We start from the raw sequence: 27,655 nt of genomic DNA, 5'->3' as shown, positions 1-27,655 counted from the left end.
GGTTTTGGCCCTGCGCGGCCGCCGTCGGGGCGTTGTGCGCATGCGCGGGGCCGCCATGGAGACGGAGGGGGCCTACGAGCCGGGTTTCGTGGGGATCCGCTTCTGCCAGGAGTGGTGAGGGACCCCCCGACACCCAACACCACCCCCCCGAGGCTCCGCGATACCCCACTGGAGCCCTTAGACCCCTCCTTGGGGCTCCCCGGTACCATCCGGCCTCCTCAGGCCTTCCTTCCCGGTTCTACCTGACTCCCCCCTGGGCCTTCCTCCGCCGCCCCCCCCCCCCCCCCCCCCCCCCCCCAAGGCGTTCCCCTGAGACTCGCTGATACCCCTCAGCCCCTCTCTGCGCCCCCAAGATACCTCCTCGGCCCCCCAGGTACCCCCCTGGGCCCCCCAACCCCTCCCCGGGCCCCCCAGATACCCCCACCGGGCCCCCCAGATACCCCCTCGGTCTCCCAACCCCTTTAGGCCCCCCCAGTTACCGTCCAGAGCCCCCCAGGCCCACCAGATACCTCCTTAGCCACTCTCAACTCCTCCCCACGCCCCCTAGATAGCCCCCTAGAGCCCTCCAACCCCTTCCCACACTCTCCAGATGCCCTCCCCAAATCCCCCAACCCCTCACCGGCCCCCCCAGATACCTTCTTAGACCTCCCCCAACTCTTCTCCAGCCCCCCTAGATACCGTCTTAGCTCCCCCCACGCCTCCCCAGGCCCCTTGATACTCTTTAGAGCTCCCCAACTCCTCCCCAGGCCCCCCAGATACCTCCTTACCCACCCCCCCCCCCAGGCCCCCTGATGCCCTTCAGAGCCCCCCAACTCCTCCCCAGGTCCTACAGAGTCCCCCAGCTCCCCCTCCCTAGAGGATGTGTCCCCAAGACCCCCCCAGTAACACCCCCCACGTCCCTCCCCAGCAACAACATGCTGTACCCCAAGGAGGACAAGGAGAACCGGATCCTGCTCTATGCCGTGAGTGCCCCCCCCCCCCCCCCCCATCACTGGGAGCAATCCCAGCCCCCATGTGGCTCTAGGACCAGTGCTGGAAGCATACTGGGACCACTCCCACCATCATAGTGGGCCGTGCCCACCCTCGCAGCCCCCACTGGGGCACTGGGACCAGTCCCAGCAGCTCCTGGGGCTGTGCCCCGCCCCTCCCAGTTTGGCACTGGGACCAGTCAGTAACCCCTGCTCTTTCCCCAGTGCCGCAACTGCGACTACCAGCAAGAGGCTGACAACAGCTGCATCTACGTCAACAAAATCACCCACGAAGTGGAGTGAGTTCGTTAGCGGAGAGAGTTTGTTAGCAGTCCTGCACGCTTGGGTTCCAGTCGCAGTATTTCCCGCCCCAGGGGGGATGTTAGTAGGGAGCAATTAATGAGAGAAAAGCAATTAAAAAGATCTGATGGGGTAATTAATATGAAGGTAATTAGCAGAGTAAGAATTAGGGTAACTAATAATAATCAAAGCGGGATGGTGAGTAATTAAAAAGGGAAGATGAGCAGAGGGCAATTAATGGAGGCAATGAATAAAGAAGAACAGTTCTTGGGTATTTAATAATTAGTAAAGAGATAATGAAGGTAGTTAATATGCGATTGAAGGGCAACTGGTGGGTATTTAATAGAACGAGGCGTCAAGGGACAAAAATTCAAGGGCACTTAATGTGGGGGTAGTTAATAGGAATAATTATTAGGGGCAATTGATGAGGAGGATGCCAAAGTTATTAATAGTCTGGGAAGCTAATTAAGGGGGCTAATTAACGCCCTGGCGTGTCTCCTTGCAGTGAGCTCACACAGATCATCGCTGACGTCTCCCAGGACCCCACACTGCCCCGCACTGAGGACCACCCCTGCCAGAAGTGAGCCGGGACTTGGGGACCCCTGGGGGGATATTGGGGACCCCCGGGGGCGTGTGGGGACCCCGAGGAGGACATGGGGACCCCCCTGGTATGTGGGGACAAAGGCCTCCCCCCACCACTGCACTGCTCCAGTCTGCCCCCTCGGTCTCCCATGCCCTCCCCAGCTCCACTGTCCCCCCCCCTCCGTGGACTCTCAGATGTCCCCATTTGTCCCCCCCCCGTGGCTCCAGTGTCCCCATAGGGCTCCAACACCCCCTGCAAAGCTCCGATGTCCCCCCCCGGGACCCTTATGTCCCCCCTCCATCATTGCTGTCCCCCTCTTTCCCAGGTGTGGGCATAAGGAGGCCGTCTTCTTCCAGTCGCACAGCGCCAGAGCCGAGGTGAGGTGACCCCCCCCGAGCCCTGTGGCCCCCCCACAGCTGTCACCATCGTCCCACCCCACATTGTGACCCCCCCACCCTATTCCTCCTGCCCCCCAGGACGCCATGAGGCTCTACTACGTCTGCACCGCCCCACACTGCGGCCACCGCTGGACCGAGTGACAGTACCCGGAGACGCTCTCAACCCCAAATCGCCCCAGATTGTGGCTGTCACCCCAAACACCACCCCCCGCGCCCCCCCAACCCTGGATCCGTCTGCCTCCTATACTCACTGGGGGGCGCATTTTGGTGGCAAAAATGGTTATTTTTGGCAGTGGGATGTGTCAGTGGCTTTGTGGGGGGGAAAAAGGGGAACAGCTCTGTGGGGTTTGGGGGGATGCCGAGGGCAGCAGTGTCACAGGGGGGACACGGGGACCTGTCCCCCTGCAAGGATGTCACAGCTGTGGGGCCCAAATCGTCTGTAGTGGCCCCCAAATCACACGTGATACGCCCCAAATCGCACCCCTGGAGCCCATCGGAGACATTTCAGGGTACCGAATCACATCCCTGATACCCCAAAATGCTCCACTGAGCCCTGAGTTGCAGCTGAGCGGCCCCAAATTGTCCCCAGTGAGCCCCAAGTTGCCCCCTGGTGCACCAGGTTGCCCCCAGTGCCCCACGATAGCAGCCCCAAATGCCACCACCGGCCTCTAACCCACCCCACTGGATCCCAGTTTACATCCCCAGTCCCCTCAGTTGCCCGTGACGGGTCCCATGTTGTAGTCCCGGTGTCCTAAATTGCCCAGTCAGGCCCCAAATTGCCCTCTGGGTGTCCCAAATCTCCCCCGCTGTGTCTCAAATCGCTCCGTCAAGCCTTGACTTGCCCGAAGTCTCCTTCCCCTCTCCCCCAAATTGCCCTCTTGGGCCCCAAATCACACCCCTCCCCCACCCCCCGAGACCCCTGAACCACCCTCCAGCCGCCCCACGTCTCACCAACCCCCAAATCGCCGCCTGGGGCAATGGGGGCTACCGGGGATGGGGGGGCTGCGAGGGGCACCCGGGCATCCTGCAGCCCCGTGAAAGCTTCGTAGGTCGCGGCAAGACTGTCGGGGACCGACCCTGACCCCCCCCCCGCCCCTCGCTTTGCGTCAAAGACATTTATTATTATTTTAACAACTTTAAAAATCAGCAGCGCCGGCGGTGTGAAACAGGGTCAGGGCCGGGAGGGGACGGGGCTGCCGGGGCGCTCAGCGGGTGTTTGGGGGGATTGGAGCAGTGTGAGAGAAAAACCGGAGAAAAATAAGACATTCAAAAGCTCAAAAAAACTGGTTAAAGCTTAAAGAATTGCCTAAAAAAGATCCACATTTCAGTGGGAAAGGGGGGAAGCTCCCCAATACCTCGATTTAAAGCGTTTCAAGGCTGCTGCCCTCCAGTCTCCTCCGGACCATCTCCACGAGGAAGTCGGAGTAGGTACGGAGCAGCGTCAGGGTTTGGGGGTCCGGTGGCGGCGTCGGCGCTGGGCTCTCGGTGCCGGTGGCGGCGTCGGTGTCACTGGTCACAGCGCGAGAGCGCAACTCCGCTTTCATCCAGCCGAAAAGGTCAGCCAACGCCATCCTGGCCTGCAGGAGGTCCTCCTCGGTGGCCTCGGCGTAGAGGGTCACCTGCGGGAGAAGGGTGCCATCGTCACCCCGCTTCTTTGCCGGGTGGTTGAAACCCTCCCCCGCCGCTTCGGCTCCGAAATGAGCCTCCAGCGGTGGTTTTTTAGCGGGTGCGACTCCACAGATGCGGCCAAAATACGCCGGGGATTCATCCTGCAGGGGAGGGAGGAGCAACAAATGCCTCCCCCCCCCCCCCCCCCTCCTGCCCCGTGCCAGGATGCTGTGAATCATAGAATTTTCTAGATTGGAAGGGATTTTAATTGGGGGGGGGGGGGGTCCTCCTCTTGGGAGGCGCCTACCTGATCGTAGAGCCCCAGCGCGTCCTGGAAGTGGGTCCGCAGCAGCTGCAGGGCCGTGGTGAAGTTCTCGCGCCGGAGCTGGAATCCTGCGGGCACCGCGGCTGTCGTCAGCCGTTTCCCCCCCGCCAGCTCCGGGAGGGGACAAAAATCTGCTTCGTCCCCATCCGGGAGGGGGTTTGGGGATGAAGGAAGCTCCTCTGTCCTCAGACACTCACCCGTGGGTTTGCCGGTCTCCAAACTTGTTTCCTCTCCCGTTTCCTGAGGTTTTTCCTCCAGCGGTTTCTAAAAAGTTGACGGAAGCGCCGCTGAGCCCGGCTCGAGGAAGGAAAATGCCTTTTTTGGGGGATTTCTCCCCTCTCTTAGGCAGAAAACCGACTTGCCTCCGATTGCCGGAGTTCTTCGGATGGTTTCGGCTGCTCCCCGAGCGGCTCCTGGGCACGGGCAGGGCTCTGCGGCCGGGGCCGTGCCTGCGGGGGGAAGGCGGCCACCAGCCTACGGGACGAGAGAAGGGGTCGGGAGCGGGAAACCCCTTCCCCGCCGGACAGACAGACGCGGCTCTCGTCACCCACCTGCCGTTCTTCTGGCAGCGCGCGAGGAACCGGGCTGAAATGCTCAAGCGCGGGTTCAAGAACAAGGTTTTTTCCTCATCCCCGGGTTCGGGCGGCTTCAGATCCTTCAAGGAGCCGTCAAACCTCTCTGCGGCAGCGGGGCGGGAAGCGTTGGCTCGGGCATCACCGGGATCCACCGCGATGGGCCGTGCCGAACGCCCTGGCACCGTCCGCCCGCGGTTTCTCCCGTTACCTCCGGCGTCGGCATCCACCAGCGTCTCAAAGTGCTGCTTGAGGTACTTCTCCTGCTCGGGGGTCTGGGGCAGGGAGCTGCTGGGCGGCGGGTTCTCCTCCGGCTCCTCCACTTCCCCGGCAGAGCCTACCGAATCCTCGTCTGCCGGGACAGAGCCAGAAAGCAAAGCCCCCCCCACCCCCACCCCATCCCGTGACGGATGTCAGCACCAGGCGGGTTTTATTCTGAGCCACCCCTCCAAGAGCTAAATCCACCCCCAAATTCTTCATGAGGGTTTGGTGCTGGCAAAGCCGGTGCTCCCGGAGCCCCGGCCGCGCTGCCAGCGTTACCTTCCGGCTGGTAGCAAGGCAACAGCATTCCCAGGCAGAGCGAAACACGGGATGAGGCGTCCTCCTGGCTGAGTCCGAGCTTTTCCAGGAACGTGGGGCGCAGCGGCCGCTCTGTCACGCGTTGCCTTGGGGGAAGGCGAGCAGGTCGGTCCCGAGCCGGGACAGTCGCCGTCAGGGGCTCGGTTGGGCCCAGGTTAAGTCACACCCCAAAAGATTCCCTCCTCCGACCCCGCCGGGGTTTTAGGGGCCGCACTGGAGGTTGGGAGTGAGCAGGGCAGCCCCGTCCTGCCCCGTGCTGCCGGGCTGGTGCTTCCCGGCATCGCCAGAGTGCTCGGAAATCTGGCTCGAAGGGAAAAGCCGCCACGGGGACGAGGGCGTTATGGGGATTCAGGTGCGACGGAGCTCGGAAAGAGCCGGGACTCGGCGCGGTGACGTAAAGCAAAGCCAGAACTAGCAGGGAGAGGTTGGCTAAACGCCGAGAGGGAACGGCGGCGCTTGTTTCCCCGTTCCACCGGCACCGACCTTCTCGCCTCCAGCACGCACAGCTCCTCCGGGCTGGTCCCGGTTGTATCCGGCAATTCCAGTCCCCTGTTGGTTTCCTCATCCTGGAGGAGCTCAAAGAGCTGGAATTCCTCGTCGAGGTCGCTGGGAGAGCTCTCTGCCTGCCGGAGATGGGGAGCTGATGTCCGTAGCTGGATTTTTCCTGGGAAGACGGGCGCTGGCGGGCAGGGAGTCTCCCCGGGCGGTTAAACCGGAGCGAGGCGATGGTTGACGGAGGGTGTAGCGTCCGGCCCCGCGACTGACCTCCGATAGCAGGTGCTCCAGGCTGCCGGGCTCAAGCTCCGTGTCACCCTCGAGGTGGGGTTTGAGGGGGGTGAAGTAGGGGGGACCCCCCTCCGGCAGGATCTTGATGGGGCCCCTCTCGGCGCGCTCTGCCCATCGCCCCTGCGGCCGGTAGCTTCCCCGGGGGACAACGGTAGCCCGGTCCTCATCCTCCACCTCTCCCAGCTGGAAAGGAGGGAGAGAAAAGAGGGGATCCGGTGGAGCTGGAGCAAAGAGATCTTAATCCGGCCACGTTAAATTAAATTAAATTATGATTTGAGGGGCGGCAACGCGCCTTACCAGCCTCTTTGCCCACATGGGCAGCCTGCCGTTGGTTAGGACGCACGCCGGGGCTGGAGGGGGAGAGCGGGATTAGGAGCGGCGCCGTGTGCCGCAGCCCTGGCAGGAAAGAGGGGCAGGAAAACCGGGGTGCAGCCACAGAGGGACCCCGGTCCCCAACGCACGTGGCTCCGAGTCCTCCTTGGAGGGGGTCTGCGGGGACGAGGCTTCGTCTCGCTCCTCCTCGGGCTCCTCTTCGGAAGCTCCGCCGGCACCGGGAGCTGCCGTCCCGCCGGGGATCATCACGTAGGTCTCCCGCCTGGAGGAGGGGAGAACAGTGGGGTCGCTGAGTGCATTCCCACCCCGAAAGCTAAAACCGGGGTGGAATGTGGGGGTGAGGGGCTTTTCCCGCTACCTGAGCTGCGCCGGGGGACTGGGCTCCTTCCCCGGCTTTGGCTGCAGCAGGTTGAGCTCCAGCAAGTGCTGCTTCATGCCGCTGGTGATTTCGAGGCCCAGGTGCCAAATAAAGATGCAGCTGGGGGTAGAAAGGCAGGGGGGGGGGTGGGGGGGAGCTTTACGGAAGTCCCTCGATTAATTTAATCCACCCGAGCCCTCCAGCGCCGCCTCCGCTTGTGCGCACAACCCCACCCAGGGCTCTCTAAAGCCAATTCTTCTCCCGCTGTGTCTTGCGAGACGTACGGGTTGAGGCATATAGGGCGAGGTGTGTGGGGCGAGGGGTAAATCAGACGATTTCTAAGCTCCGCCGGCCCCTACCTGTCTCCCGAGACGGTGATGAGGTGTTTGCAGTCGTAGGTGAACCGCATCCCCGTGACTATTTCTGTGCCAAAGAGAAGGACAAGGGGAGGGGGGGGGGGTTGCTTGTCAGCACCGCGACCCCTCTCACCCCCTTTAGGAGGTTTAAGCGATGTCGCGGGTGCGTGGGGGACGTTATTGGGGGGGGCTTCACGCCCGAACGAGGCAGGCACAGCGCTGGGGGCTTCCCGGCATCTCCCCTCTCCCCGGGCACCTCCCCGGTGTCCGAGAGGAACCGAACCTGAATGGCCGAGCAGTTTGGCCACGCACTCCCCGGAGTGGAAGTTGATGAGGGCGATGCTCTTGTCGGAGCAGCTCGTGGCCAGGAAGGTACCCGAGGGATCCAGTTGTACCTGGGAAAGAGGAGCGGTGGGTCCGGCTCGGCCCTGGCTGGGAGAGCGAGCGGAGCCCGACAGCTTCGTAGGAGCACAGAAGGGTTTGGGTTGAAGGGACCTTCAAAAGCCACCCAGTCCCATCCCCCGCCGCGGGCAGGGACATCTCCCACGAGGGCAAATTGCTCCAAGCCCCGTCCAACCTGCCCTCCAGTGCATCCCATGACGGGGGGAGCAGAGCTGCTCCAGCCCTCGGACCATCTCCGTGACCTCCTCCGCACCCGCTCGAGCAGGTCCGCACCTGTCTTGTGCCGGGGACCCCAGAGCTGGACGCAGGGGGGGCTCACCGGAGCGGAGCAGAGGGGGAGAATCCCCTCCCTCGACCTGCAGCCCAGGAGACGCTTGGGCTGCGAGTGCACGTTGCCGCCTCATGTCCCATTTGCCACCCACCGGCGTCCCCAAGTCCCTCTCAGCAGGGCTGCTCTCCATCCATCCAACCCTCTGTCCGTCCATCCATCCCTCTCTCCATCTCTCCATCCACCCATTCCTCTTCTCTCTCTCTCTCTTCCATCCATCCATCCATCCCTCTTCTCTCTCTCCTCCATCCCTGCATCTCTCCATCCATCCCTCCATCTCTCCATCTCTCTGTCATCCCTCCATCCCTCTTCTCTCTCTCCTCCATCCATCCCTCCATCTCTCCATCCATCCCTCCATCTCTCCATCCATCCCTCCATCTCTCCATCATCCCTCCATCCATCTCTCCATCATCCCTCCATCCATCTCTCCATCACTCCATCCCTCTTCTCTGTCTCTCTTCCATCCATCCATCCCTCTTCTCTCTCTCTGACTTCCATCCCTCCATCTCTCCATCCATCCCTCCATCTCTCCATCATCCCTCCATCCATCTCTCCATCATCCCTCCATCCATCTCTCCATCATTCCATCCCTCTTCTCTGTCTCTCCTCCATCCATCCATCCATCCCTCTTCTCTCTCTCCTCCATCCATCCCTCCATCTCTCCATCCATCCCTCCATCTCTCCATCATCCCTCCATCCATCTCTCCATCACTCCATCCCTCTTCTCTGTCTCTCCTCCATCCATCCATCCCTCTTCTCTCTCTCTCACTTCCATCCCTCCATCTCTCCATCCATCCCTCCATCCATCTCTCCATCATCCCTCCATCCATCTCTCCATCACTCCATCCCTCTTCTCTGTCTCTCCTCCATCCATCCATCCCTCTTCTCTCTCTCTCACTTCCATCCCTCCATCTCTCCATCATCCCTCCATCCATCTCTCCATCACTCCATCCCTCTTCTCTGTCTCTCTTCCATCCATCCATCCATCCCTCTTCTCTCTCTCCTCCATCCATCCCTCCATCTCTCCATCCATCCCTCCATCTCTCCATCATCCCTCCATCCATCTCTCCATCATTCCATCCCTCTTCTCTGTCTCTCCTCCATCCATCCATCCATCCCTCTTCTCTCTCTCCTCCATCCATCCCTCCATCTCTCCATCCATCCCTCCATCTCTCCATCATCCCTCCATCCATCTCTCCATCATTCCATCCCTCTTCTCTGTCTCTCCTCCATCCATCCCTCCATCCCTCTTCTCTCTCTCCTCCATCCATCCCTCCATCTCTCCATCCATCCCTCCATCTCTCCATCATCCCTCCATCCATCTCTCCATCATCCCTCCATCCATCTCTCCATCATTCCATCCCTCTTCTCTGTCTCTCCTCCATCCATCCATCCATCCCTCTTCTCTCTCTCTCACTTCCATCCCTCCATCTCTCCATCATCCCTCCATCCATCTCTCCATCACTCCATCCCTCTTCTCTGTCTCTCCTCCATCCATCCATCCATCCATCCCTCTTCTCTCTCTCCTCCATCCATCCCTCCATCTCTCCATCCATCCCTCCATCTCTCCATCATCCCTCCATCCATCTCTCCATCATTCCATCCCTCTTCTCTGTCTCTCCTCCATCCATCCATCCATCCCTCTTCTCTCTCTCCTCCATCCATCCCTCCATCTCTCCATCCATCCCTCCATCTCTCCATCATCCCTCCATCCATCTCTCCATCATTCCATCCCTCTTCTCTGTCTCTCCTCCATCCATCCCTCCATCCCTCTTCTCTCTCTCCTCCATCCATCCCTCCATCTCTCCATCCATCCCTCCATCTCTCCATCATCCCTCCATCCATCTCTCCATCATCCCTCCATCCATCTCTCCATCATTCCATCCCTCTTCTCTGTCTCTCCTCCATCCATCCATCCATCCCTCTTCTCTCTCTCCTCCATCCATCCCTCCATCTCTCCATCCATCCCTCCATCTCTCCATCATCCCTCCATCCATCTCTCCATCACTCCATCCCTCTTCTCTGTCTCTCCTCCATCCATCCATCCCTCTTCTCTCTCTCTCACTTCCATCCCTCCATCTCTCCATCCATCCCTCCATCTCTCCATCATCCCTCCATCCATCTCTCCATCATCCCTCCATCCATCTCTCCATCACTCCATCCCTCTTCTCTGTCTCTCCTCCATCCATCCATCCCTCTTCTCTCTCTCTCACTTCCATCCCTCCATCTCTCCATCCATCCCTCCTCCGTCTTGTGTCGGGACTGGGGTGCCCCTCACTGAGCTGCAGGACCTTGCGCTTGGCCATGTTGAACCTCACGAGGTTCCCGTTGACCGATGTCTCCAGATCCCTCTGGACGACAGCTCTTCCCTTGAGGGTACCGAGGGCTCAGCCCCAAACCTTTCAGCACCGCCGACCATCCTGCCCCACCGCAGCCCCCTCCTGCCCCGAGGGAGCTGCCGCCGCTTGGTGGAAATCACCCTCTTACCTTCAGCACGGAGCCCTCGTCCCCTTGCGAGCCCTTGTAGCAGCACTTCAGCTTCCCGCTAGCCGCGCTGTACACCCTGCGAGAAGAGCAGGAGGTGGGCAACGTGGCAACGAGCCCTCCTCCAGGGACAGCGGAACCGGCAGGAGAAAGGTGATCCCGCGACGGATTTAGCCCGAGCCGGCACAGAAAAGCGCCTTCACCTGACGTTTCTGTCCTGGCAGGCGACGGCGACGTATTTCTGCGTGATGTCGATGTCCATATCGTACAGGGTGGTTTTCTCAGCGACGTGATGCGTCCTGACGAAATTGAAGCCGTCCGGGAGCTGTACGGAGACGGGAGAGCCGCCTTGCCTTCTCGCCCCTCCAAATTCGGGGAGAAGTAGCAAATCCCTACGGAGACGTCGCTCACCCACCTTTTGAGCGTTGCGGAAATAAATACTTTTATCGGCGCCGCAGCTTATCAGCTGAACGTCCCCGTTGCCTGAGTGAAGAGAGCACAGGGAAAGGCGATGAGAGATGGCGCGCGTTCCGAATTCACCACCGAGTGAAGCCGGAAAAGGCTTCTTTGTCAATGAATCCATCAAAAAAAGGATTCTTTTAAGAACCAAATGCAATCCAAGGGTGGGATCCCCCTGCTAAGAACCCCCCCCGATGGGTGGCTTGGGTGCTCTTCGTCTGTAGACACTTCTTTTTGACTGAGAAACCCCCTCTACCGCAGAGGTTGAAGGTTAGGTACGTCAATGCGGAGAGAAAAAAAAACCCTCTTCAAGGCAGAACAAGGCGAAGGGCAGTCCGACGGGGGGGGGGTTTGGAAAGATATTCAGCCGCCTACCAGCAAATTTGACCGAGGTTATCGCGGAGGAGTGATCGTCCAGGGTTTGCTCCAGCTTGTAGTTCTTCTCTACGTTCAAGACGTGGATCAGCCTGTCTCTGCTCGCCGAAGCCAGCAGCGCCGCTCCTGGAGCCATCGGAAAATCGTAGAATGGTTTAGGTTGGAAGGAATCTTGAAGACCATCCAGTTCCAACCCCCCCCTGCCCTGGACAGGGCCACCTCCCCCCAGCCCAGGTTGCTCCAAGCCCCGGCCAACCTGGCCTTGAACACCTCCGGGGATGGGACAGCCACAGCTTCTCGGGGCGACCTGTGCCAGGGGCTCACCCCCCTCACAGGACACAATTTCTTCCTAATATCTTATCTCAATCTCCCTTCTTTCAGTGTCCAAACGTTCCCCCTCATCCCACGGCTCCCCTCCCTGATCCAGAGTCCCTCCCCAGCTCTCCTGGAACCCCTTTAGGCACTGGAAGGGGCTCTGAGGTCTCCTCAGCACCTTCTCATCTCCAGGCTGTCTCCCCCCACCTCTCCCAGCCTGTCCTCCCAGCAGAGGGGCTCCAGCCCTCCCAGCAACTTCGGAGCTTTCCCACCCACCAGTAAGAGCCGGTCACTGGGAAGCCAAGCCTTAAGGCTCACTGGCAACACTTGAGGACTTTCCGGTGGTGGCTTTTGGGCATCGGTGTCGGGATGAAACCTTACCGGTCTCCGGCTTGGAATACTCCAGGCAAAGAATTTCGGAATCGTGAGCCTCCACTTTAGCCACCACCTGCATGAACTGCAGCTCGTGTATCCTGCGAGGGAAGCGCACCGTCGGCTCGGCCCCCGAGAATCGGGGAAGCCGGGCAGGAACACCGTGGGCACGTGATGAGGGGGCTGGGAAATGCCCACGGAAAAGGTTGAAGGGCTGAACCGGGTGGTGGGGAGCCCACCCAGGCACCCAACCGCCACCGTCTTCCTTCGGCTTTGGGCCGAGCCGGGTGCCACTTGCCTGAGGGTTCCTCCTCTGTCCCCCGACGCCAAATATTCGCCCTCGGGGCTGACCTGCATCACCCGCACCCCGGCTTTGACGTCCAAGTGAGCCACGTTCTCGCTTCGCTCGGGCGCGCTGGAGGAGTCCTGGAGGTGCTGCGTGTCGTTGTCCACGTAGATGATGTTGCGCAGGTTCTTGGGGCAGGGGGGGGAGAGGGGACAGTCAGGTCCCCGGCAGAGCGCAGGCGGCAATTTGGGGAGGAGAGGAGCCCACCCACCCCACCCAACTGCTTCCAACATCCCCTGCTTCATTTTTCCACGCATCCCGCTCCGGAAACACCAGCATTTGAGCAGCACAACTGCGTCCTTTGGTTGTTCAGACAGAAATAGCAGGTGCAGGAGAACGGAAAGCAGTTTTCCGGGCTCGCTATGATCACCAAAACCCAATAAAAATCACCAATCCTCTCCTGCTCAGGCAGCAGCTCTGTCCCCAGAGCGTCAAGAAGCCGACGGGACCCACCCCGAAACCTCCAGTGACCTCATTTTCTCGAGGCAGATCCCACAGGAGGAGAGCACGAGGAGCCGGCTGAGCTCCCCCAGCTGCTGGCGCGGTTTTGGGGGGGCTGCCTCGAGCCGGGAGGTGGGACGCAGCCCCCCCAGTTCCCAACACCGTACCCTGCTGTAGGCGCTGCCTCGCTCGGGGCGCGCGGAACCGCTTCCCAGGGTCCAGGCACGGATGGTGTTGTCCGAGGAACACGTCAGGAAGGAGCCGGGGGGCAGACAGGATCTCCACTCCTCCAACTGGGGGTACACCTGCACCCAGAAGGGTTACGCATCAGGGGGGTGGGAAGGAAAGCAAGGCTGCGGGTACCCCAAATCGCCTCTGCGGGGACCTTCTCGCCCTCACCTCGACGCTCCAGACGAAGGAGCTGTGGAAAAGGTCCGACCACACCTTCCTGACATTCCGCAGGTCCCCCACGTCCCAGACGTAGACGCTGTGGTCCTTGTAGACGCAGGACAGCCAGCGGTTGCAGGCGTCGTAGGCTACGGCGATGGTGTCGGGGTAGACCAGGTCCGTCCGCCTTCAGGGAGAGGGACACGGAGTTGGGTCACATCCCGAGGGCGCCGCGTTTTGGGGAGCCGACCCCTCCAGAGCCCACCGAGCGCTCTGCCAGAGGCGGATTTGATTTGTAAATGAAACGGCGTCTTCGTATCCCGACACGCGGCCCCAAAACGAAGGGGAAAACGAAACCACGGCCCCCCCTGTGAGCCTGCCACCCCCCGTCCCGTCCTCGCCGTCTGTCAGCGCGGGCACCGATTCAAAGCGTCGAGACGAGCTCGCGGGCCGGGCAACGAAAGCTGTGGGGTCCGAAACCCGCGGCTCGGTGACAGAAGCCGCACCGAGCGGCTCAGAGGGGGACACAGCGGGGACCTTGCCATCCCCTCGGCCGTGCGGTACCTCGGTGGCGGATCCTGGGTGACATCCACGCCCAAAGGGTGAGGTTTGGGGAGATCGCTCAAGTAGTGCATGTCCCGAGTCCGGAAAATCCTCACGGTGCCATCGGCGCAGCCGCAAAAGATCAGCTCCTTACTGAGGCAGAGGCAGTTTGGCAGCGGCACCTACGGCCGGAACGGGTCAGGTCTCTGCCGGTGGGTTTCACCCCCGGAGGCGGGGGAGCTCCGGGGGTCCCCGTCGTCACCTGCAGAACGATCCATTTCTCCAGCACCCGCTTCTCGTTGAACCGGCAGAGCAGTCCCGAGGAGGAGACGCAGAAGACGCTGCCCGACATCTGCCCTCGGCCGCAGGCCACCCCGCAGAAGACGTTGTCGTGAAGCTTTCCCAGCAGCCCCGAGCGTCCCACCAGCGGCACCGTCTCGGTGGTCTGCAAAGCAGGGGAGAGCAGCAGCCGCCGCCTCGACGTTAACGAGCGTTAACGAAGGAAACGGCTTTCAGCCCTCTGGAGTTGAGCGGGGAAGCAACCGCGGTTTCGAGGTCCGGCGTGGCTGATGCGCCCACCCCGGCAAAGCCCTGACAAAGATCAGATAAGATCTTAACTTAATTTGAGTTTGTTACCAACTTGTAAAACCAAATCCCGTTTTCGGTTTGTTACTTGGACTGGTTTGGTTTGTGAGGTTCCGTGATATCCGGCGCCGGACGACCGGAGCAAAGCAACCTTCAGGTGTTGATGCACAAATGCAAAGTACCCCTGAAGCGGCAGCGGAAGCAACGAGGTTAGCTCGTTAAGCCCTCCACAGAGTTAAAACCTCACCGCCCTCGCCATCGTATTTGTCCATTAAACAAGGTAGAGACGAGTCCTTTGCGTCCTTGGTTGACAGAGTAACAGAAGCCGTCAACTTCACAGAGATGGCTGATTTTGTGAAGGGACCACCGGTGCGCCAATGCATTTTAGAAACCTGTAACAGTTATACTAAAGGGATTTTAGTAACCTCGCCCTTAGATGCTATCATAGAAGCGATGCTAGAACGAATGAGTTGGGTGCCCGTTGGCCGGCAAGCCTTGCTCGTTGACGCCATTCGAGCGTCGAGTAGGGCAAAATTTAGCGCAGGCACAAAGCCAGGCGTTTGCGGCACTTGCGTCCCTGAAGCCCCCTGCGACCACGAAACCCTCCGGCCGTCGAGATTTTCAATGCTACCGGTGTGGGCGATCAGGACGCACACGCGATCGATGCCCAGAACGACAAGTTTGGTGTCAAAACTGCCAGAAAAGTAACCATAGCACAGAAACCTGCCGCTACTCGGGAAACTGAGCGCCAAGAGCCGCAGCGCTCAAACACCGATGGCGGTCCCAGTCACTTTTGCAGCACCGCCTCCACCACCGCCTCCAGCTGCGTCGCACGGCCATCCACCGCAAACACCCACCTTCGACCGGCCACCAGAGAGAGCCTCGGATTGGACCTGGCAACAGCAGTAGACACCACCTTAATTGACAGCCGTCCTCAACAAATTGCTACGAATATAATGGGACCTATAATGATAAATGGACGACCGTGTGGTGCCTTGTTGTTGGGGCGCTCATCTCGTAGTATAAAAGGACTCTTTATATTGCCTGGCGTCACGGAGAGTGACTATACTGGGGAAATTTGCATCGTTGCTCAGACGCATTTTCCCCCCCCAATCTATATTCCAAAGGGCAGTCGCATCGCTCAATTAGTTCCACTCCCTCAATTGACAAATCAGATAACACCGTCACGCCGAGAGCGTGGACCTAAAGGATTTGGATCCACTGGAGGACTTGCGTTCCTGACACTGCCGCTAGATCACCGACCTGTTACTCGTGTCACACTTGTACGTAACGGAGAGCAGAGACACCTACAAGCGTTACTAGATACAGGCGGAGACCTCACCATTGTGACCACCACCCGTTGGCCTCGTCACTGGCCATTGCAGCCTGTTCTAGGTGGCGTAGAGGGCGTAAGAGGAACAGCATCCGTCCAACGCAGCCAACAACGAGTCCAAATTATTCTAGATGGACGCACAGCATCTCTCTACGTGACTGTTATGCCTCTGCCTGCTGGCGTTAATGCTCTGGTAGGTCGAGATGTTTTAAACCAAATGAGAGTCATCCTCACGACCAACACACCTTTTTAGGAACGGCCACTGCAGCGTGGACTTTCCCGATCCAGCTACGGTAGTTGACTGACGAGCCCGTATGAGTCAAGCAGTAACCGTTGAAAAAGGAAAGTCTGCAACAAGCTCATCTGTTAGTACAAGATCAGTTAAGTCGTAGCCATCTCAAACCGTCCGTCGGTCCTTGGAATACCCCTATTTTTACCATCAAGAAAAAAATCGGGAAAATATCGTCTTTTACGTGACCTTCGCGCCGTAAACCAACAAATGCAAGCAATGGGAGCCCTGCAGCCAGGCCTCCCCAACCCAAAAATGTTGCCTGAGGGTTGGCAACTGTTGATAGTTGATTTAAAAGACTCTTTTTTTCACGATACAACTACATCCAGATGATACCCAAGCGCTTTGCCTTCACCCTACCATCAATAAACCGTGAAGCTCCAGCTAGTCGTCATGAATGGACTGTATGGCCACAAGGCACGAAAAACCAGCCCCACTCTATGCCAATTGTTTGTGAGCGCCGCTTTAGAACCAATTGGCAAGCAATGGCCCCGACGCTGTCATCTATCACTGTATGGATGATATTCTCTTTGCACAACCACAACTATTCACACCATCCCAAGAAGTGTTCTTAGAACAGCATCGGCGAAAACGTTAACCTCATTATCGCTCCAGAGAAAATTCAACGTTCTCCAGTGTGGAAATATTTAGGGTGGAATATCACGCGCTCTCAAACCCGGCCTCAAAAATTAACCATCCAAACGCGTCTGCAAACCCTAAATGACGCCCCAAAACCGTTAGGCGATTTACAACGGCTACGTCCCGTTGTCGGCATCACCAACGACGAACTTGAAGCGCTACGGCTTCTGCTAAAAGGCACCAAATCTGACGCGAAGTCACCCTGACGCCGCAGCAAGCAGACGTGATTCAACGTTTGGGAACTCTCGTTGCTGATCGAGCAGTTGATGGCCTTAACCCTTGTCTACCTGTGGACTTAACTATCCTTAATGGCCCTTCTCATCTTATTGGTGCAAAAAGAAAAAAGGGGAGACAATCGGAGTTTTAGAATGGCTGTTCACAAGAGCGCAGCCCAAGACAACCATTCAAGAAAAAACGGAAAACTTAGCTGAGTTAGCGCGAAAAGGCAGAACGCGCATAGTTCAAATCACAGGGACTGAACCAGGAACAGTCGATTCGACGAAATGATTTAGAGTGGTACCCGCGACACTCTCAAGCGTTGCAGCTCAGTCTTCCGACAGAAGCAATAGAAAATAAAAGTGGACTCATTAAAAGCGCCGGTACTGCGCTGGTTGAGTGCCAATGACTGGATGGCACAGCCCAAACGCAACGAGCGACTTCTGGAAGATGCAGTTACAGTTTATACTGACGCGGGGAAAAGATCACAAAAGGCAGCAGTCACGCGGTATGAAAACCAGCAATGGCAACATCAAATCCTCCCCGCGAAGAAAGGGTGACTCCCTACGGATATCAGAACTCGCCGCTGTTGTCTGGGCGTTTATGCAGTGGATGCACAGAAAAATTAATGTAGTGACGGACTCATTATACGTAGCTGGTGTAGTTTGCCGAATCGAAGACGGAAAAATTAAAGAAATTCAAAAAGATGGCCTGTTCCAGCTCCTAAGGCGGTTGGAGTCGGCCGTTCAACGGAGAGACTCTCCTTCTTGTATCATACATCTTCGGAGCCGCAAGTGGGCGGAAGGACTCGGAGAAGGCAACGCGCGAGCTGATCAATTAGTGTCACTGACTGTTCCGCGATTTTGTTAAAGCTCGCGAAGCACATAACACTTTTCATCAAAACGCTCGAGGCCTCCGCCGTCAATTGGATATTACGATGGAAGAAGCAAAGGGAATTGTCAAGAGCATGCCCGACATGTAGTCACCACGGACCAGGACTTGGTATCGGAGTAAATCCCCGAGGTCTTGGACCTCGAGAGCTGTGGCAAATGGATGTGACTCACGTTCCCGAATTTGGAAGACTGAAATAGGTGCATGTGACCGTTGACACTTAGAGTAAATATGTACGGGCCACGGCGCAAACAGGTGAAAAGGCCTCCCATGTTGTGAGGCACCTACCCAGTTGCTTCGCAATCACGGGAGTGCCGCAAATAATAAAACCGGACAGTGGACCGTCATACGTTAGTGAAAAAATGGGAAAATTCTGCCAAGTGTGGGGAGTGAGGCACGTCGCTGGCGTTCCGCACTCACCCACTGGACAAGCTATTGGCGAAAGAACACGCCAAACGTTAAAGCAGTATTTGCGGAAATTTAAGGAAGTAACCGATATACAAGAAAGGCTTGTCCAAACACTTTTTGTACTAAACCACCTATGTTTTTTTTCGGATCAGGACAACCCACCAGCCTGGGGTCCATAGTTATCTAAAAGAACAGAAAGACAGTCAACCCTTTGATGTGATGTATAAAGATCCAACGTAGGGAGAGGTTATATGTGTGTAATTACTCCCACAAGACCACGATGGGTTCCAGCAAAGTGGACCAAAGCAGCAGCGAATAACGTTCCTGTGACCAACGTCAACTTGTGACCGTAACCAATCGGTGATGTGCTTGGTGTCTCTTGGACCAAGAGAGTCGTGCTGTAACTAATTAGACTGTCACAGAATCACAGAATCACGGAATTATCAGAGTTGGAAGGGACCTCTAGAGATCATCTAGTCCAACTCCTCTGCCAAAGCAGGATTGTCCGGAGCACATGACTCAGGACTGCATCCAGGTGGGTCTTGAAAATCTCCAGGGAATGGGACTCCACCACCTCCCTGGGCAGCCTGTGCCGTCAAGAAGTGTTTCCGTGTATTTGAACGGAACTTCCTGTGTTCCAACTTGTGCCCATTACCCCTCGTCCTGTTACTGGGAACCATTGAAAAGAGCCTGGCTCCATCCTCCTTCAACCCCCCCTTTAGATACTTGTCCACCATAATAAGGTCTCCCCTCAGCCTTCTCTTCTCCAGGCCAAAGAGTCCCAGCGCTCTCAGCCTTTCCTCATACGGGAGATGCTCCAAGCCCTTCATCATCTTAGTTGCCCTTCGCTGGACTCGCTCCAGCAGTTCCCTGTCCCTCTTGAACTGGGGAGCCCCAAACTGGACACAGTATTTCCAGTTGTGGCCTCACCAGTGCAGAGTAGAGGGGGAGAATGACCTCCCTCGACCTACTGGCCACCCTCTTCCCTATGCAGCCCAGGAGTCCATTGGCCTTTTCGGCGACAAGGGCACATTGCTGGGCCATGGATAATCTACCAGGACCCCCAGATCCTTCTCCTCCGAGCTACTTCCCAGCAGGTCCACCCCTAAACTCTACTGGTGGCTTTGCGTTCTTCCTCCCCAGGTGCAGGACCTTGCACTTGCTTTTGTTGAACCTCATTAGGTTCTTCTCTGCCCAGCTCTCCAGCCTGTCCAGGTCACGCTGGATGGCAGCACGGCTCTCTGGGGTGTCAGCCACCCCCACCCAGTTTGGTATCATCAGCGAAACTTGCTGAGGATACACTCTGTCCCCTCATCCAGGTCATTAATGAATATATTAAACAAAATTGGACCCAGTATTGACCCCTGGGGGACACCACTGGTTACAGGCCTCCAACTAGACTCTGTGCCGCTGATCACAACCCTCTGAGTTCTGTCCCGCAGCCAACTCTCCATCCACCTCGCTGTCGCCTCATCTAGCCCGTACTTCCTCAGCTTCCTAATGAGGATGTCATGGGAGACAGTGTCAAAAGCTTTGGTGAAGTCAAGGTAGATGACATCCGCGATTTTTCCCTCATCCAGCCAACCAGTTAGAACATCAACGAGGTGGATGGATGATGGCAGAGCGGTAGATGTGGTCTACCTTGACTTCAGTAAAGCATTTGACACCGTCTCCCACAGCATCCTCATGGCTAAACCGAGGAAGTGTGGACTGGATGATCGGATAATTAGGTGGACTGCGAACTGGCTGAAGGAGAGAAGCCAGAGAGTCGTAGTCAATGGGGCAGAGTCCAGTTGGAGGCCGGTAACCAGCGGAGTGCCTCAAGGGTCGGTACTGGGGCCCATATTATTCAATATATTCATTAATGATTTAGACGAGGGAATCGAGTGTACCATCAGCAAGTTGGCTGATGACACTAAGCTGGGAGGAGTGGCCGACACGCCAGAGGGCTGTGCTGCCATCCAGAGAGACTTGGACAGGCTGGAAATTTGGGCAGGGAATAACTTAATGAAATACAACAAGGGAAAGTGTAGGGTCCTCCATCTGGGCAGAAACAACCCCAGGTTCCAGTAGAGGATGGGGAGCTACCTGTTAGAGAGCAACGTAGAGGAAAGGGACCTGGAGGTCCCGGTGGACAGCAGGATGACCATGAGCCAGCACTGTGCCCTCGTGGCCAAGAAGGCCAATGGCATCCTGGGCTGTATTAGAAGGGGGGTGGTTAGTAGATGGAGAGAGGTCCTCCTTGCCCTCTACTCCGCCCTGGTGAGACCACATCTGGAATATTGTGTCCAGTTCTGGGCCCCTCAGTTCAAGAAGGACAGAGAGCTGCCGGAGAGAGTCCAGCGTAGGGCAACTAAGATGATTAAGGGAGTGGAGCATCTCCCTTATGAGGAAAGATTGAGGGAGCGGAGTCTCTTGAGTTTGGAGAAGAGGAGACTGAGGGGTGATCTTATTAGCGTTTATAAATATATAAAGGGGGGAATGTCATGAGGATGGAGCCGGGCTCTTCTCGGCGGCAACCAATGATAGGACAAGGGGTAACGGATTCAAGCTGGAACACAAGAGGTTCCACTTAAATTTGAGAAGAAACTTCATAAAGAACGAGGAACTCGCTTAGCTAGCGAACCCCAAGTAGGGTCGCTATTATGGAAATATATATATTATTATATTCTGGAAATAAAACTTTTAGAGCTTTGCCAATCGAAGAATGACTAGTAGGCATAATTATCTAAACCGGTATAAAAATGTAAGCGTGTCGCAAAAAAGCCGAAGCTTGCTTTATCGCTCATATTGAGTTTGAGCGCTTGACTTCCCTCGCTCGTCGCATTCAGGTATGAGGCGGCGTGAATTTTGGGGGGAAAACCTGGCATTTCTTCGGTTCTTGCTACAGAAACCGCCCGCTCCCGCGTCACGTCGGCTTCGGTGACGAGGATTGAAGCAGCGTTCACCCCCAGTTCAACTTCACTGGCCGCTCGCGCCCCCCTGGGACGGCGTCGGCAAAGGTCACCTCCTCACCTTCAGCTCCCTCGAGGCGTCCAGGAACCAGAACTTGACGTGACGGTGCCCCACGGTGACGAAGTAGCTGTCCTCGGAGAAGGACACGGCCATCACTTTGCAGGGCACCTTGTTCGACGTGACCAAGGAACCTTTCTGCTCAGAAAGAAAGACGCGCTCGGGTCGTGCGCAACGAGCCTTATCCCCCCAAAAACCCTGGAGCCAACGAGCGACCGTGAGAAAAGGGCTGTTTTCCCCTCGATTTGGGGAATGTCGAGCTGCTTTTAAGCCAGCTCGGTTTGGCCAGAGCTCACCTTCCAGGCCCACACGTTGACCACCATGTCGTGCGGGTGTCCCACCGACACCAGGAGCTTGGCGCTGGGGGAGAAGGCGACGCAAGCCACGCCGTGCTTGTGACCGTGCAGCGCCGAGACCTGCGTCCGTCCCTCCACGTCCCACACGCGGACAGCCGGTCGGTGCCCGTTCTGCACGGGAAAAATGGCGGCGTGGCGGTGGCTTCCCCCTCGGCCACCCGGCGTGTCCTCCGACCCTAAAAAGCGTTCCCGCCCTCCCAGCGCCATCCCAAATTGGGTGGGAAACCCCCCCCCCAAAAAGCACCCAAGGAATAATCCTGGCTACTCCATCCCGCTGGCGCAGGGACAGCCAAAATTGGGGTGTAGGTGACTACAAACGAGTGGCACCCACCTCTCCGGTGACGATGTACTTCCCATCGGGCGAGAAGGCCAACGCGCTCAGGGTTTTCCTGGAAAATATTGGGTTTTCTTTAACAACTGGGCTACCGTGGAGGGAAAAGCGAAGTTTTGTTGGGAGGAGAAGGAAGGAAAAATACTGGGAGCTGCGCAAACATCCCTCCTGAAAGCCAGTGTATGGCACAATGCGTGTTTAGGGGGTACCTGGAGGTGTTGAGGGGTACCTGGAGGAGTTCAGGAGGTGTTTGGGGGTACCTGGAGGAGTTTGGCGTGTGCCTAGAGGTGTTCAGGAGGTGTTTGGAGGGTGCCTGGAGGTGTTTGGGGTGTCCCTGGAGGAGTTCAGGAGGTGTTGAGGGGTACCTGGTGGTGTTCAGGAGGTGTTTGGGGGTGCCTGGAGGTGTTTGGGGTGTACCTGGAGGAGTTCAGGAGGTGTTTGGGGTGTGCCTGAAGGTGTTTGGGGTGTACCTGGAGGAGTTCAGGAGGTGTTTGAGGTGTGCCTGAAGGTGTTTGGGGTGTACCTGGAGGAGTTCAGGAGGTGTTTGGGGGTACCTGGAGGTGTTCAGGGGTACCTGGAGGTGTTCACAAGGAGTTTGGGATGTACCTGGAGGAGTCTGGGATGTACTTGGAGGTCTTCAGGAGGTGTTTGGGGGATGCCTGAAGGTGTTTGGGGTGTACCTGGTGGTGTTCAGGAGGTGTTTGGGGGTACCTGGAGAAGTTTGGGGGTACCTGGAGGTGTTTAGGAGGTATCTCTGCGTGTTCTCCCGGGGATTCAGGATGACGACGACGCACCTGGGTAGGAAGGGGGGAGAGGTTTTGCCCGAGCTGAGATTTTGGGGGCCACAGAGGGGTGCCGGGGGGGGTCCCGGCGAGCACTCACCCGGCGGGGTAGGCGAGCAGCCCCGTGGCCGGGTCGCAGGCCAAGGCGCTGTTGGTCTGGGCGGTGATTCCCAGCACCTTCTCCAGCGTCACCTGGGAAGAGGAATGGGGGACCCCCAGGTGTGGGGCTGGAGGAGGCAGGTGGGGGGCTGCAGAGAGGGGATCCTGAGCCCCCGGGGGTGGCCCTGGGGCAGGATGGGGCACCCCTGGGGCCCTCTGTGCCCCATCCCCCAGGGAGAACCCCAAAGCGAGCCCCTGCTGCAAGCACTGCTCCCCCCCATGGAGACCACCACAAGTGCTGCCCCTTCCCCAGGCTCCGCCCCCATATGGTCCCAGCCCCGCCCCCTCCCAAGCTCCGCCCCCCTAAGGCCCCAGCCCCGCCCCTCCCCAGGCTCTGCCCCAGAGGGCCCCAGCCCCGCCCCCTCCCCAGGCTCCACCCCCAGAGGGCCCCAGCCCCGCCCCCTCCCAAGCTCCGCCCCCATAAGGCCCCAGTCCCTCCCCTCCCCAGGCTCTGCCCCAGAGGGCCCCAGCCCTGCCCCCTCCCAAGCTCCACCCCCATAAAGCCCCAGCCCCGCCCCCTCCCCAGACTCTGCCCCATAGTGCCCCAGCCCCGCCCCTCCCAAGCTTCGCCCCCATATGACCCCAGCCCCGCCCCCTCCCCAGGCCCCACCCCATATGATCCCAGTCCCGCCCCCTCCCTAAGCTCCACCCCCATAAGGCCCCAGCCCCGCCCCTCCCCAGACTCCATCCCATAGGGCCCCAGCCCCACCCCCTCCCCAAGCTCCACCCCCATAGGGCCCCAGTCCCGCCCCTCCCCAAGCTCCGCCCCTTAAGGTCCCAGTCCCGCCCCCCTCCCCAAGCTCCGCCCCCATAGGGCCCCAGTCCTGCCCCCTCCCCAAGCTCTACCTCCGTAAGGCCCCGGTCCCGCCCCTTTCCTGGCTCCACCCACACAGGCCCCCAGTCCCGCCCCCTCCACAGGCCCCGCCCCACTGACTCCTCCGTCCCGCCCCTTCCCCGGCTCCGCCCACACAGGGCCCCAGACCCGCCCCTCTCTCCAGGCCCCACATCCCCGCCAACATCAGGCCGCCCCCCCCCCCCCCCGCCAAGGGCCGGCCGCCCCGCTCGCCCCTCACCGCTTCTCCCGGGCCCTGCTGCCGTGACCGCCGCCGCGGGTTGAAGAGCGGGGGCGAGTCGGGCGCGGTGCCGCCGCTGGCCGCCGCCATGGCTCCGCGCCGCCGCCGCTTGTCACCGCTCCAAACGGCGCGCGGACAGCCGGCGGCGCTTCCCCATTGGCCAGCGCCCGCGCGCTCGCCTCCCGCCTGCCCCCCTCGGGGCCAGGCTCCGCCTCGAAGGGTTCTGCCACTCAACGACGCTTTCGACCAATGGTGGGGCGGAGCGGTGCCGGTCCCGCCTCCCCACTTCCGGATCCCGCCTGTTGCAGCCCCTCGGTCCCGGCCCGGCCGCTGGCAGCAGGTACGGCACCGCGGGGGCCGAAGGGGGTTATTAACGGCGCGGGGAGCGGCCTGTCCTTCCTCGCCGGGGGACAACGGGGCCGTCTTGGCTGTGGGGAGCCCCGCGGGGCTTCCCCGGGCTCGTAGGCCGCGTTGCCATGGCCACGGCGCCCTTCCCCTCAGTGCGCATGCGTCGCCGCGGGGGACCGGGCATGCGTTGCTACGGCGACGGCCGTACGCGCTGACGCAGCACGCCGCGCCCCGTGCGTGAGGCGGCAGCGGGCGGCGGCGATGCCCAAGTCCTGTCGAGCCCCACACTGCTCCAACGCGGCGGGACAGGCCCGGCCGCCCGCCCGCCGCCTCAGCTTCTACAAGTCGGTACCGGGGGGAGTAGGGGCGGGGCCTGGACCTGGTTCGGGGCAGGGGCCGGGGATTGAAGGGGGACCTGGGCCTGGGCCTGGGCCCGGGCCTGAGCCTGCGCCTGGTTCTGGCTCTGGGGTAGGGCCCGGGCCTGAACTTGAACCTGAGTGGGGCTGGGTGCTGGGGCTGGTTCTGGGGTGGGGCCCGGGCCTGGGCTTGAGCCTGAACTTGAACCTGAACCGGAGTGGGGTTGGTTCTGGGGTGGGGTCTGGGCCTGGGGCGGGCCTGAACTTGAACCTGAGTAGGGCTGGTTCTGGGATGGGGCCAGGGTGGGGCCTGAATTTGAACCTGAGTGGGGCTGGGTGCTGGGGCTCGTTCTGGGGTAGGGCCCGGGCCTGAGCCTGAACTTGTACCTGAGTGAGGCTGGTTCTGGGGTGGGGTTTGGGCCCGGGCCTGAGCCTGAACTTGAACCTGAGTGGGGCTGGGCCTGGTTCTGGGGTGGGGTCTGGGTCTGGGGGGGGCCCTGAATTTGAATCTGAGTGGGGCTGGGTGCTGGGAATGGTTCTGGGGTGGGGCCCGGGCCTGGGCTTGAGCCTGAACTTGAACCTGAGTGAGTCTGGGTGCTGGGGATGGTCCTGGGGTGGGGCCGGGGCTAAATGGGCTCGGGGGACTCGGGGGGGGGGGGGGGGGGGGCAGGGCGGGGGAGGAGGGCCCTGGGGTGGGAGCACCCAAGGTGGGGGGGGGGCAGCGTGAAGTGGGGGGACTTTGGGGCTCCAGAGGAGGGGGTGTGGTGGAGCCCCCCCCCAAGTGTTAACCCCCCCTCCCCCCCCCAGGTTCCCACTGCAGGACACGGCGCGGCTGCGGCAGTGGTTGGCGCAGATGCGGCAGGAGAACTGGGTGCCCACCCGCCACCAGCACCTCTGCAGCGACCACTTTGAGCCCTCCTGTTTCCAGTACCGCTGGGGCGTGCGCTACCTGCGCCCTGACGCCGTCCCCACCATCTTCCCCCGCAGCCCCCCGGTGAGCCCCTCCCTCCTCCCCCCCCCCAGGAAGCATCTAGAACAGTCTGGAACCCCTCCAAGAAAGGGTCTAGAAGCATCTATGAGCTCCCCTGGAAAGGTCTGGAAGCTTCTGGGAGAGGGAATGGGTCTCTGGAAGCATCTCGGAGCTTCCCAGAAGGGTCCGGAGGGGTTTGAAGCTTCTCAGAAGGTGGGGGGGGGGGAGTCTAGAGAGGCATGGAAGAGTGTAGAAGGTTCTGGAAGACCCTCAGAAAGGGCTTAGGAGCTCCTCGGAGGGTTCTGGGAGCTCCTCGGAGGGGTCTAGAAGGTTCTGGAATACCCTCAGAATGGGCTAGGAGATCTTTGGGCCATCTCAGAGGGGTCTAGAAGGTTCTGGGAGAGTCTACAAGGTTCTGGAAGACCCTCAGAAGGGGCTAGGAGCTCTTTGGGGGGTCTTGGAGGGATCTGGAAGCTCTTCGGATGGATCTAGGGGTTCCCCTGAGGGATTTAGGAGCTCCCCGGAAGGCTCTGGAAGGTCCCCAGGAGGGGGGTTGTCACCTCAGGGTGGCTTTTGTCCCTGGAGCGGGGACTTTGGAGGAGAAACCTGCCCTACCGTGCGTCTCCGCTCCACCGTAGCGCCGCGAGAACCTCCAGCAATGGGAATTTGGGGTTGTTTTTTTCTACAGAAACAGGAGAGTCCCAGCACGCCACCGGGTGCCACCCACCCCAACCAGCCCCTCCCAGTGAGCGGTACGGAGCCAGTGACACTGAGAGGGTCACCCGTCCCCAAAACCACCGTGGCTGTCACCCTGGAACCCGTTGCACCCCTGCCGTCCCCGCGGCTGGAGCAGGCGCCCACCGAACCCCCCGTCACCGTCCCGCCACCGTCACCGGCGGTGACCGTCCTCTCTTCCGCCCTGACGCCGCCCATCGTCTCCACCGTCCCCATCGTGTCGAAGGAGGTGACGGCGACGTCCCCGCCGGGTGAGCTGAGCACCGAGGAACTCCTCGGCGTAGCGCTGGTGCTGCAGCGGAAGGTGAAGGTGCTGCAGCAACGGCATCGCCGGCACCGGGCCCGGCTGGAAGCCATGGAGGAACTGGTGGAGCAGCTGCGCCGCGAGAGCTTGCTCTCCGAGGAGAGGCTCCAACTGGTAGGTGACATTGGGGACACTGACGGGGACACCGGCGGGGCACGCACGGGGGGGACACCGTTGCAGTCTCCCACGCGGGGGACGCCGTTGCCCGGTGGGTGCCGTTCCTCGCCGGGTGATGCCGGTCGGAACAGCAGGGAGAGGAAAGCGGCACCGTGGTGGCATCTTGTCACCGAGTTGGGGACTTTCGTGTGTCCCCTCTGTCCCTGTCCCATCTGCTTCCAGGCCTGTGTGCAGCCCGGGCCGGTGCCACCGGATCCCGCCGGCACCGTCACCATCATCTGCCGGGAGGAGGAGGGGGAGGCGTTGGTCTACGCGGTGCCACCGCCGGTGGGGACAGTCGGTGACCTTGGCCTGGAGCAACAGTGACATGGTGGCACCGGTGGCACCGTTACTGGGAACCTGCTGGGACACTGGGGGGAGGGGGGGGGGAGGTGGTGGCCCTCCCTGAGGCCACGGCGCTGTGCCTGGGGGTGTCACCCACCAGCCAGGAACCACCCCCCCCCCCCCCCACCCCGAGGGAGGGGACGTTTTATTTTTGTATTTAAGGTTTATTTTGTGATACTGGGGGGGGGGGGGGGGGTTGGGGACAGGGATGTCCCCTCCCCCCCGGTTTTAATAAAGGATGATGGAGGCGAGTGGCTTGGGGGGGGTCTGTGTGGGACACTGGGGGGGGGGGGGGGGGGGTGTTGGTGGCCCTCGCTGGTGGCAAAGGGGCGGTGCCCTTAGGAATGGCCATGCACCACAGCTCCCACTCCCCCTATAGGTTCCTATAGCACCTTCCACAGCCCCTATGGGTTCCTATAGCCCCCTCTGCAGCTCCCACTCTCCCTATGGGTTCCTATAGTACCTCCCACAGCCCCTATGGGTTCCTATAGCCCCCCCCAGAGCTCCCATAGCCACTATGGGTTTCCTATAGCCCCCCCTGCACCTCCCACAGCCCCTATGGGTTCCTATAGCCCCCCCCCGCCCCGAGCTCCCACAGCCCCTATGCATTTCCTATAGCCCCCCCTGCAGCTCCCACTCCCCCTATGGCTTTCTATAGCCCCCCCTTGCAGCTCCCACAGCCCCTATGGGTTCCTATAGCACCTCCCACAGCCCCTATGGGTTCCTATAGCCCCCCCCAGAGCTCCCAT

The 27,655-nt window shown here is 59.8% G+C and overlaps 3 protein-coding genes across 5 annotated transcripts; 2 read left to right on the top strand and 1 right to left on the bottom strand.

Annotated features, from left to right (window-relative positions):
* Window positions 1-40: 40 nt before the first annotated feature.
* On the top strand, window positions 41-2,541 carry POLR2I (RNA polymerase II subunit I; the record flags this gene model as incomplete). Its single annotated transcript, XM_082499808.1, has 6 exons — window positions 41-114; window positions 908-962; window positions 1,194-1,267; window positions 1,774-1,848; window positions 2,177-2,228; window positions 2,328-2,541. 6 exons carry the CDS (start codon window positions 41-43, stop codon window positions 2,388-2,390), a joined length of 393 nt encoding a protein of 130 aa, XP_082355934.1. The 3' UTR covers window positions 2,391-2,541.
* Window positions 2,542-3,485: 944 nt separating this feature from the next.
* LOC309683808 (WD repeat-containing protein 62-like) lies at window positions 3,486-23,782 on the bottom strand (the record flags this gene model as incomplete). The annotated part of the gene is made up of 30 exons (XM_082499807.1): window positions 3,486-4,018; window positions 4,165-4,250; window positions 4,380-4,446; window positions 4,545-4,656; window positions 4,734-4,860; window positions 4,966-5,106; window positions 5,295-5,419; window positions 5,548-5,633; window positions 5,919-6,302; window positions 6,417-6,469; window positions 6,581-6,714; window positions 6,811-6,930; window positions 7,170-7,233; window positions 7,450-7,561; window positions 10,384-10,459; window positions 10,584-10,705; window positions 10,796-10,863; window positions 11,215-11,340; window positions 11,911-12,002; window positions 12,200-12,375; window positions 12,856-12,993; window positions 13,088-13,262; window positions 13,640-13,800; window positions 13,881-14,063; window positions 20,995-21,129; window positions 21,288-21,458; window positions 21,679-21,736; window positions 22,410-22,472; window positions 22,561-22,652; window positions 23,693-23,782. 30 exons carry the CDS (start codon window positions 23,780-23,782, stop codon window positions 3,611-3,613), a joined length of 3,945 nt encoding a protein of 1,314 aa, XP_082355933.1. The 3' UTR covers window positions 3,486-3,610.
* A 216-nt stretch (window positions 23,783-23,998) lies between these two features.
* THAP8 (THAP domain containing 8) lies at window positions 23,999-27,055 on the top strand. 3 transcript variants are annotated; one of them, XM_082499805.1, is made up of 4 exons: window positions 24,189-24,384; window positions 25,204-25,390; window positions 26,055-26,519; window positions 26,745-27,055. In XM_082499805.1, exons 1-4 carry the CDS (start codon window positions 24,302-24,304, stop codon window positions 26,886-26,888), a joined length of 879 nt encoding a protein of 292 aa, XP_082355931.1. In that variant the 5' UTR covers window positions 24,189-24,301; the 3' UTR covers window positions 26,889-27,055. The 3 variants fall into 3 exon arrangements, with proteins under 3 accessions (XP_082355930.1, XP_082355931.1, XP_082355929.1); XM_082499804.1 differs by lacking the exon at window positions 24,189-24,384 and adding an exon at window positions 23,999-24,032 and having other exon boundaries at window positions 26,055-27,055; XM_082499803.1 differs by having other exon boundaries at window positions 26,055-27,055.
* The last annotated feature ends 600 nt before the right edge of the window (window positions 27,056-27,655 follow it).

Source organism: Vanellus vanellus (genome assembly GCF_965231255.1).
Source record: "Vanellus vanellus genome assembly, contig: HAP1_SCAFFOLD_1214, whole genome shotgun sequence".
NCBI classification, from domain to species: domain Eukaryota; kingdom Metazoa; phylum Chordata; class Aves; order Charadriiformes; family Charadriidae; genus Vanellus; species Vanellus vanellus.
Note: the sequence above shows the minus strand (reverse complement) of the source record. Positions and strands in the feature narration are given on the sequence as shown.

What these genes read in the sequence shown, in the direction of transcription:
- THAP8 (XM_082499803.1), top strand. Translation starts at nt 24,302, where the DNA reads ATGCCCAAGTCCTGTCGAGCCCCACACTGCTCCAACGCGGCGGGACAG. An exon ending in CGCCGCCTCAGCTTCTACAA is followed by an intron (nt 24,385 to 25,203) that starts GTCGGTACCGGG and finishes TCCCCCCCCCAG; the next exon opens with GTTCCCACTGCAGGACACGG. An exon ending in TCTTCCCCCGCAGCCCCCCG is followed by an intron (nt 25,391 to 26,054) that starts GTGAGCCCCTCC and finishes TTTTTTCTACAG; the next exon opens with AAACAGGAGAGTCCCAGCAC.